This window comes from Ischnura elegans, chromosome 12, assembly GCF_921293095.1.
Source record: "Ischnura elegans chromosome 12, ioIscEleg1.1, whole genome shotgun sequence".
NCBI classification, from domain to species: domain Eukaryota; kingdom Metazoa; phylum Arthropoda; class Insecta; order Odonata; family Coenagrionidae; genus Ischnura; species Ischnura elegans.
Window position 1 is genome coordinate 17513486 of NC_060257.1, and position 10147 is coordinate 17523632.

General features: G+C 39.4%; 1 protein-coding gene across 1 annotated transcript in view; it reads left to right on the forward strand.

Moving 5' to 3' along the window:
- Positions 1-2497, forward strand: part of LOC124169179 (serine proteinase stubble-like) — a 61962-nt gene extending 59465 nt beyond the window's left edge. Inside the window, exons 6-7 of the mRNA XM_046547692.1 lie at positions 905-1059; positions 2191-2497. Of these exons, the coding sequence (XP_046403648.1) occupies positions 905-1059; positions 2191-2346 (311 nt within the window). The 3' untranslated portion in view covers positions 2347-2497. The remainder of the gene's footprint in view (positions 1-904; positions 1060-2190) is intronic.
- Positions 2498-10147: the final 7650 nt, after the last annotated feature.

Below are 10147 nucleotides of genomic sequence, written 5' to 3' on the forward strand. Positions count from 1 at the left end.
ATAGTGATATATACTCAGCTTTAATGAAATAGTAAACACTCATGCTGTTTCAGACATAAATTGTCTTAAATAATATAACAGAAGCAGGCGAGATATAGTGGAATGATATCCTGTTAGTACTGAAACAACAGAGAGATGGCACTTTTCCACAGGTATATTATTGAAAGTACAACACGTTTCGACCGTCAGGTCATTATCAAGTACAACGAGAATTTTAGGTTCCGGAACTGTAAACTTACATAATGAACAGTACACAAGGGGTCACTGCTAACGTCTCAGGTGTGTGGCGGTCTTTATGCCCCCAGTTTATTATCTATGTTTAAAATATTTATCCTCATGGAATCGAGATCGATTTCAGGTTAAAGAAGCAAGTTTATTCCAGGGAAGAAAAAGGAAGAAGTAGTGACGACAGTGAATAGCAAGAAGACTTGTATGGGCCAAGAAATACGAACATCACCTAACTAAAAACCTACATTTGCTTCGCTAAGGCCACGTATTCAATAACGCGACCGCAAAGGGGACCGAAAAATAAATTTCTGACCAATCTATCAAAAAATGCGTCTGTTATAAGCAATGCTAGAAGGAAATTTCGAGAGTTTGATGACAAAATTAGGTTTCTGTGGTTAAAGTCCGACTTATTTATTGTTAAGAACAGTCCTAGGTCTCCTTCCTAATTTCCACCTTAGAGTTGCAATCTTTTTACTTATAAGAAATGAATTAATCTAGAAAACATAGAAAAGTTTATAAAAGAAATCACAAGGGTACACACTTTAACGATATTCAGAATAAGGGGACCATTGACAGAAATTTTCATAGACATAATATCCGAGGTATATGACCTCATAAGATTAACTAATTCCTATTTTTTCGCTTTTCAAAATTATGAGAGTGTATTTCTTTACAGGAAAGACGGGGACTAACATTCTTCACAAGGCCACAGTGCCCATCCTGAGGGATGATGAGTGCCTACGTTGGCACCGATCCAAGAACATACGACTCCAGCTGCACAGTGAGATGTTTTGCGCCGGACACCGGGATGGACATTCGGATGCCTGTCTCGTATGTATCTCCGATGCAATGCCGATATTTTTCAACGATAAATAGGTTAATTGGTATTGCCTAACCCAATATTGATTACATTATCATTTAATATTTCTCCATTCGGTACTTATTTACGGGCTCGCTTGCTTGCTAATTCCATAATATTCCACTGTGACCACGAAAGCTTTTTGCCCGACACTCAAGAACTCACAAAACTATACATTACCATTACTATACTATAACACTACCACTGCATAAACGCTCAACAATCGCCAACTGAATCAAATCTGCTCATCTAGATAGCCCTAATAGTACTAGATGAGCGGATTCTCTTCGGTGGGCGATTGTGAGCGTTTATGCAGTGGAGGTATCGAGATATAGAAATTGATATCATAATAGGGTAGTTTCCTTCATCAAAGAAAACGAAAGTCATTGATTGCGATTCGTTACCCACCATTATTGTATCCATAATATACAAATTATTTGGTTTTAGAAATACCGGTTTAGACGAATGGCAAGGGTCAATTTTATCCTCATTTGAAAAAGGCGCCCATGCGATGCCACTCCACGTGACGTCACAGGGACCTAGTTTCTATACTGGTAGATAGGAGTTTTACATCGTCTGAGGTTGCCAATGCATGCATGAGGCACAGAGCTCAGGGAAACATGTCTTAATAATCACCTATTAAAACTGGCTAAGGTCGGAAAGTTTTCTACGTTTGATAAGGTATTAATAATCCTTATGTAAGCCAAGCGCTACCAGCTAGCATGGTACTCTGCTACCTGCTAGCATCCTGCGTTGTATCAGTGCTCAGAGCCTCGCCCCAAGGTCACCTCAGTTGCGGCAGCGGGAACCAGAACGACGTCACACGGAGTTCTTCCCGGCATTCATACTGTCCCGTCGCGTATTCGCGCGCTTGAAAATTTTCACTTTTCATTTAATCGCGAAAAATATATATCGTCATTTAAAAATCTAAAATCGTGAAATACGTACTCCAGGAGTAATAATATTTCAATTTAGGCAATAAAAAAATAATAGGAAACCACCCTATTGCATGACCATTAACTTTTTCCATATTTTTTGTAATTGATAAGAATTTTCTAGTTTTAGTGATGTAGTCGTTTGATAGTGTGTATTTCCACTTCCAGGGTGACTCTGGAGGACCACTCGTGGTACTGGTCGATGGAAGGTGGACCCTGGCTGGCATCACATCGGCTGGATTCGGTTGTGCCGTCGATCATCAGCCCGGCATATACCACAAAGTCACCGTCACGGCAGACTGGATTGCAGAACACGTCACGTAGCTAACCATCTCCAGCGTGGACATCCCACCAACAGCCACCGGGCACTACCAGACCCAAGGGGACTACATAGTCGAGGCCCCAGCTATAGTCTGTTCACTTTATGCCTGCGGGTGAGCTTTCGTGAGAGCCCGGACACTCTCGGATGGCTTCGCTGATAGGGGAGGGGTAGTACCGAGAGAGAGGAGGAGCGAACATAACGTTGCCAAATGTACATAGCCACCCTACTTTGTCCCTGAAAACTTGTAAGTCATGGGTGGCCAAAGGTATTTTGGCCCCGGCGCCGAGACATATACCTACTCATTTGGAAGGCATTGGAGATAATCCTTTCACTGACTCACTGAGGCCACGCCTACTGTTTGCTGATTGGCAAAGGCAAAGTCACATGTCGAGAAACTTTCCCTCCCCTCATCTCCACTTGCTTTGGCCACTCCAGCTCACCCGCAGAGATAAAATGAACAGAATGTAGCCCAATAGAGGCTTGATTTACACAGCCATTTCGGGCGTTTTCAATCGGTGTATAAAAATTCCGCATTGTGGCGCTGAGCGCAGAGCGAACCATTTACTCTCAATATTAGCAGCATCGTATTTTCACTATAGGAGGAATTTTACATTGCTAGGAGTAGCATTAAAAAGTGGTTAATTCGGTATATCATATCATCTCGAACACAAATTTTGGATCACAGCCCCAACCATAGTTTGTTTCTGCGTACAATTCGGATCGCTCAACTGTTAGCGTCTTGAATGGTGACTTTTGTACACCCTATTAACATACGCGGTGGATGACAGCACATTAAGTTGCCGACTGGAGAATATTTTTTTAATATCCGTTAACAGACCACTCGAGACATTTGCTGACGGTCTGCAACAAATAAAAACGAGAACATTACGCCTGCCAAGTCGCTTTATACGCATCGGTTAAGCATCCGAACTTCATAAATTGGGGAAATTCCTCCTAGAACGATTTCGAAATGAAGAGCGTGATCATAGCTATAGCGATCGAGGGAAGTTTGTGGGTATTATTTCTGATTGAAGCAATTAAGCGAAGTGCAGAATTTATTTTCAACCACAAATAAATAAAATTCAAATAGGGTAACTTGTCGATAATGTCTTCCCGGAAAAATTGCTTGAAAAAACTCGAGCACTCAAATGACTTAGGGATGCGTACGGTACTGTATTTAATATAGTTTAAGTAATAAAAAGGCTCAATGTTTCTCATAACTCGAATGAAAACTCGGTCACATAGTTTGAAAAGTGCTAAAAGAAGGATAAATATCCAAGGAAATATCACCATTTTCTCCAGTTGTTGAAGGAGATTATATGCATAGAAAATGAGATTCATCTGCTTGCGACAGTATGTATCATTTAAGAATATAGTTAACCGAATTGGAAAAGCACCGAAGTTCGTAAAGTCAAGGGCTACAAGTCAAAGATCAGCCCTGTTTATAAAATTCGAAAAGTATGTAATAATGGGACATGTAACATACTAAGGGGAATACGAAGTCAAAGTTATCTAGTGAGTTTTTAGTGTTTAACGAATTTATTTATTTATTAGCCGTAGATCCATTCGAGATTAAATATTTAATTGCGTCAGCAACGAATTATAGCTGTTAGATAATTAGGCGTAGATGAAATGATCTCATGAGAGTGAAACCAAACTTTTTTTCTCCATTTCAGACTGGTATTCTAGCTCACGAGCACTGATTTACGGACACGGCTGCTTGGAATATAAATCTCAGGAACGATGAACGATGTAATTTTTTTTAATAAATAGTCTTTAACTTATTTTCCTAACATTTTCCTGGTGATAGAAGTCTCCATTGTATTACAGCAAAGGAAATAAATGCTACCATCATTTCTTATAAGTGGATTTATTTTGCTACCCGCCCAATTTCAAGGGAGTGACAATCACATTGAATAAATTAATGCGATTTTATATCGCCACAACAAAATCACCACAGTGCTAATTTTTTGACACGTGTCCAAGGTAAGGTACAATGCTATTAATGTACAACTGGTACAATGCTGCGATACTTTTGGCCTTAGCAGTTGATTCCGCAGGGCTTTTGATCTAAATTGAAATACCACGTATTTGAAATATAACTTCAGGACAGTGGATACGAAACCCTACGGCGGGCTCGCGAGGTTACTCTCCTGGGCCGAAGTCTGAAGCCGAAGCTTATCACCTCTGCACCACAGAAGGGGGAGGACTGGAAGGAGAAAGGAAGGAGGCGCCGCCGCGATAGGAGCCCGGCGACGCCTCCTGGGAGGGGATAGGGAAGGAAGGGAAGGGACGAGGAATCCCGCACCGTCACAAAGGCGGGCGGGCCCTACTATTAGCGAAACCAAGCTTACGAAATTAATGTTCTAGCGATCTTGGAGGACCATTCTATGAGGAAGATGGATCCAACGATCAAATCGTTGGATAACTTTAGGCCTATTAAAACTTTAATTCCGATTAAGTATTTTCCTTAAACCTTAAATTTCTAGTACCTATTAATAAAATGCCATGAAACTTTATTTCCGCCCGATACTGAGAAAAATTCATTCTCCTTATATTCGCATACAGCAACTTCAAAAACCTTTTCTTTTAATACTTACACAAATGGGGTTCCAATTACAAAACTCGCCGCACGAAAAAAATCATTTGACATTAAATCGAAACTTGAAGCTTTTACGTGGTGGAAGGGCTCCATATTAATAATGAAATACACTTTGTTACTTCCACAAAATTCACAGTGTTTCTATTTTATTACCGGTTTCGGCTATTACATAGTGTATTATGAATTTTGTGGAATTAACAAAGTGTATTTCATTACATATTAGTATCATTTGACATGTCTGGGAGTCGATCCCGGAGCTCCTCAATTCCGATCACTGCTAGCCATTCTATCACTTTTACAACCATTTACATCTTTTTAACGTTGACTTTCATCATCGGTGTAAATACATTGAACTGATATGCGTGAATGCGTAGAAATTACATATGAAATGCAGTATACTGTTATTTTGTTCGTCGCAACAACCATTTGCTATCCTAAGTAGCCGGTGAACCTATTACTGAACTTATTTCTACAATCAATCTAACCAGGCAGGTAAGTACCATGCGCTAAGGGCATACCCCAACTGAGATTTGGCATGATTAAGGTTGCACACTTTTAACTTCTTTCCGTTTCATAACTGAAAACATTGTCTAATACCAATGTATCTATCTCTCGCAATTAATTGTATCTGGAACAAAAGACTCAGTTCAACCTTGAATATAAAATACTCGGTAGACGCTAATTAAGGCTTTATATATTTCGCAGATGGATGAAAACTTTTGGAATTGTTTGGGTTTTTGTTAGCATTTAATTATCAAACTATTCCATAATATTTATGAAATTCTATAATTTTTCCAAGCATATAAAAGCTAAAATATTGATTTTACGATACTATTGTAAAATATTATTCGATGAATATTAACTATGGGCAAAATCTTTACTACTAAAGGAGGAGAAAAATCTTTGACAGCTTTCATATATATTAAATTTCATCATTATGATAGAAAGACCTCCAGTAGTCCGGCTAAAAATATTAACTCCGAAAAGCTGCATATATTTTTGAATATGTGAAATTTTCCCAGCATAATTTCACATATTCAAAAATATATGCAGCTTTTCGGAGTTAATATTTTTAGCCGGACTACTGGAGTACATAGACGGCGATCGAGAGTTAAAATGTAGCATTGAATACAGGAGAGCAAATGGAGAATGGTGAATAATAATAATAATAAACGTCTTTAATGGGCGAGATTGGGACTAGGGAGTCCCATCTTCCATCTAACCCCTCGTCAAACATGAAATATACGCAGTTAAATACATTGTCAAGTTGCTCATGAAATTACATGCAGAGAAATTACATAAAAATAAATAGAAGTTCCATTTTCAATCGACAAATAAAATTAAAATTATGGTGCCAAGCAAGAGCGAATCCAGGATATTTTCTGAGGGGGTTCACAAGGGTCTGACAGGTGTCCTCATATTTGAGATTTAAAACAAAATATAACAATTACTGAAGAAAATATTCTCTTCCTTTGGTATGAAAGTTATTAATATCAATATTTAATTAAATGAACGAGTCACCGTTATACACAAAATAAAAACGAACGTAATGACACCGGTATTAAAAACATAATTTATTTTTAGAGCTTCTGGGGGGGAACGTGCGCCCTTCCCACCCCTCTAAATCTGTCTATTGCGCCAAGTGTACAGTGTCTCAACGTCCCATCAGACGTATGGAGTATTAGGAGAATAGAGCAAAGGGAAGTTTAATGAGTAATGCGACAAATGTTTTGCTGAAAAAGGGGTTGTTTGGAGCCAAGTTTTTTCGACCAAAATTGGCCGTGGAAACTGATATATTGCAGTACTAATTGAGCTCACCTCGTACATGTTGTGACCACAACGTAAGAGTCAGATATGAATAAAAATTTGAACTCAATGGAGCAAAGGGAAGTTTAATAAGGAATGCGACACATTTTTTCCGAAAAAGGGGTTGTTTTATTCAGCATTCAAACACAATATTTTATTCCCCGATCTATTAGCTACACGATACTATTTTTAAACGTTATTTCCATTCAATGCTGAAAGCTCAATTTGCCTACATGGTGCCATTCCACTGGTCGATGTCGGAGCCAACGTCCTGCGGCATCGATAACGTCATCCCCGTAGCGACGATGATGAAACACGCGTTGCCATGCTTTTGTCAACTACCAGATCACTGTAGGCATGCTGTCAGCGCCTAAAGGCCTGGTTACGCGATATATTAACACGTACGGGCTAATGTCTAAATGTATGAACGCGAGAATGAACGTCAAAAAGCACCATGTAACCACCCAACTTGTGCGAATGCATGTACAGAAAATAGAACCTATTCTAATTTGGTTCATGCATTTGTACATGTTACGTTCCGGTCCACCAAAATCATTCACGCAAACGTACATTAACTTGTACGTGTTAATGTACCGTGTAACCAGGACTTAAGAATATATGAGATACCCTGGTTTTCCGCTCACAAAGAAACTCAATCACTTGCCGTTGTTAAGGTGCGTTTACACTGAGTAAAATGCTATAAAAACAAGTTACATATAGCATGAGTGGGTGAGAAGCCAAGGGGTACGAGTGATTTTGTCTAAACAGAGTTAGGTAAAGTTAATTGTTGCAAGAAATAAACAAAAACTTGGTTGCCATGGGATACGAGTGAGTATTTGTTCCGTGCTGACATCGTAGGGAAAATCAAATGCACTACTAAATCTCTAATTTATCAGGTCAGGGGCGTTGCCGGGGGGGTCCGGACTCCCCCCCCCCCCCCCCCGAAATATAAAAACACAATTATTGTCCTTCATAAAATAAAACAAAATATTGAAAAATCAGGAATTTAAAAAATGTTTCTTTGAAAAATTAAGTTTTTCTCAATAATGAAAAGTGTTAAAATTAGTTTAAAACTCATTGCTTAGTGCCCGGTTTTTCAAAAATTTCCCCCCTGGTTTATGAACCCCCGAACGAAATTCCTGGCTACACCACTGAATCTGGTTTGTTTTCTATGCTTAATTACTGTACCTAACACCGCATAGAGAAAAGAAATCACTCGTACCCCTTGGCTTCTCACCCACTCACATGTCTTACGTAAAAGTTACAAATCCGCGTAACATAAAGATGTGACTTCGTGTTGTAAAACAAAAATTCGAAAATTCATGTTCCCAGTTCCCACGCGAAGCGGGAAACCAAAAACTTGTATAACACGAATTTTTGTTTTAAAAACAATGACACATGTAACACGTGACACATGACACGTGACCCGTGTAACATGTAACGTTACATGTTACACGGGTTGGTAACTTTTTCGTAAGACATGTTATATGTAACTTGTTTTTATGACATATTACTCAAGCATACAGCAATTTACAGAACCTTTAGGAACTTACCTCTGTTACATCCTCAATTTTAACGGCTCCATATACCACGGTCACCCACCGGAAGTCAATTTAACTATACGAGACGAAGCAGGAATGTTTGAAAATGGTTCACAAGATTAGCCAAGTTTTATCAACTAAAATTGGCCGTGAAAACTGATGCATTCCAGTACTAATTGAGCTCATCTCGTACTTGTGACCACATCGTAAAAGCCAGATATGAATAAAGATTTTATCTCAATAGGATGACACTCTGCACCATTAATTTTGGCTTGGAACTCTAACATGTTCTTTGACATTTAATAATGTCTTTATAAGACTTATCGATCAGTTTGCAGGAAATTGTTCATAACACTGTATTGGAATAACCAGGTTATATAATCGGTTTCTTGAGTGCATGTTGGGTGACTGTTTCACCTGTAGGCGCCATGTTTACCGATTCCCTTTGGCATTATTTTGCGAATAGACATTTAGACCACCAACATTTTTGGTTGAACTTAGCGACCAAGACCGAGGGAAGTAACCGACGCAAAAACTTTGATCTTAGGCTGTTCAGGCAGTGAAATACTGCTTGGAAAAGCAGAGACATCTAGAAACGGGAAAATGTACCGCTGAGGTAAATTACGAAATGAGGGATGTTCGTAAAGATGTTTGTTTTGCGCGCGCGAACGCTTGACACCTAGTGGAAAGTTTTCAAACTTCTTCCGTTTGGTGAACAATGCCTTCACTCCTGGGCGCGAGCATTTGAGTCGGCGCAAACCCACCAAGTTCGTTCGTTGGCCGTCTTTTCGCATGCGCCATAGGGGAAGTAGGTCAGCTGATCCACGACGTTCCGGGTCTGGCGAATGAATGCATGAAGCTTCCCCACCAAAACATCCTGCCGCCTCTCACACTCCGGTAACCGTATTTCCTCAATGTCTTCCTCTCGCCCTCGTCAATGTATGTCGTAAATGGCGTATTTACTCGTGTAATACACACCCTGCTGTACACAGCGCACCAACGAATTCGGTCATCAAGAAAATAAGGGGGAAAATACGGAAATAAATGACTATGGCATCCATAAAAATCAGCCTCCGTTAAGGCTGTTGCTAATAGCGTATTTAATACCCCGCACGACAACAACGTAGGATAAATTAAAATGGAAATGAGAGTTATATGGAAACGTAAGACTTGGTCATTCATATATATCGGACTTGAGCCGTTGCCTTTTAAAACATATTTCCTGTTTTTTTTAATAACGAATTTATTCGTGCAATAAACGTCCTAGAATTCCGACGTAATAAATAGGAAAATGAATAATATATAGAAAGTTTAACCTTAGGTAGTGAAGACTATTCGAGTTCTCCACCGGGTAATCTTCTTCATGGCTGCCGACGTTTCGGGGTACGAGTCGTACTCCATCTTCAGGGCTGAGAGTCATTTCTCGGAAGGTGTTCGCCTTATATAGCGTGCCGGGATATCAGGTTCCCTCTGATTGATCCTTGGTATTAGCCAATCGGATTTTATTCAATACGGGTTTCCATACGTTACTGAGGGAGTAACCACAATCTCTATTGAAGTTCTTGTCCGTTAGCCGGATCTCTATGGCCTCCTTCGTAATCCTTTCCCAATAATTCTTTTCTCAAGAGATGATCTTCACATCTTCCCAATGAATGGCGTGGTTTTTATCATATTTCAGTGACATGTATACCATCATTGTACAAAAAAAATTAACAATCTGACCCTACAAGCTCGCTAGAAAATTAAAAATTTAGTCCCCGTTATTTTCTGACCACATGTCGTACATTTGGTACCTCGTATATAAAAACCATGCACATTAACCGCAGAGTACTGAGAATACCCTACTGAGATATC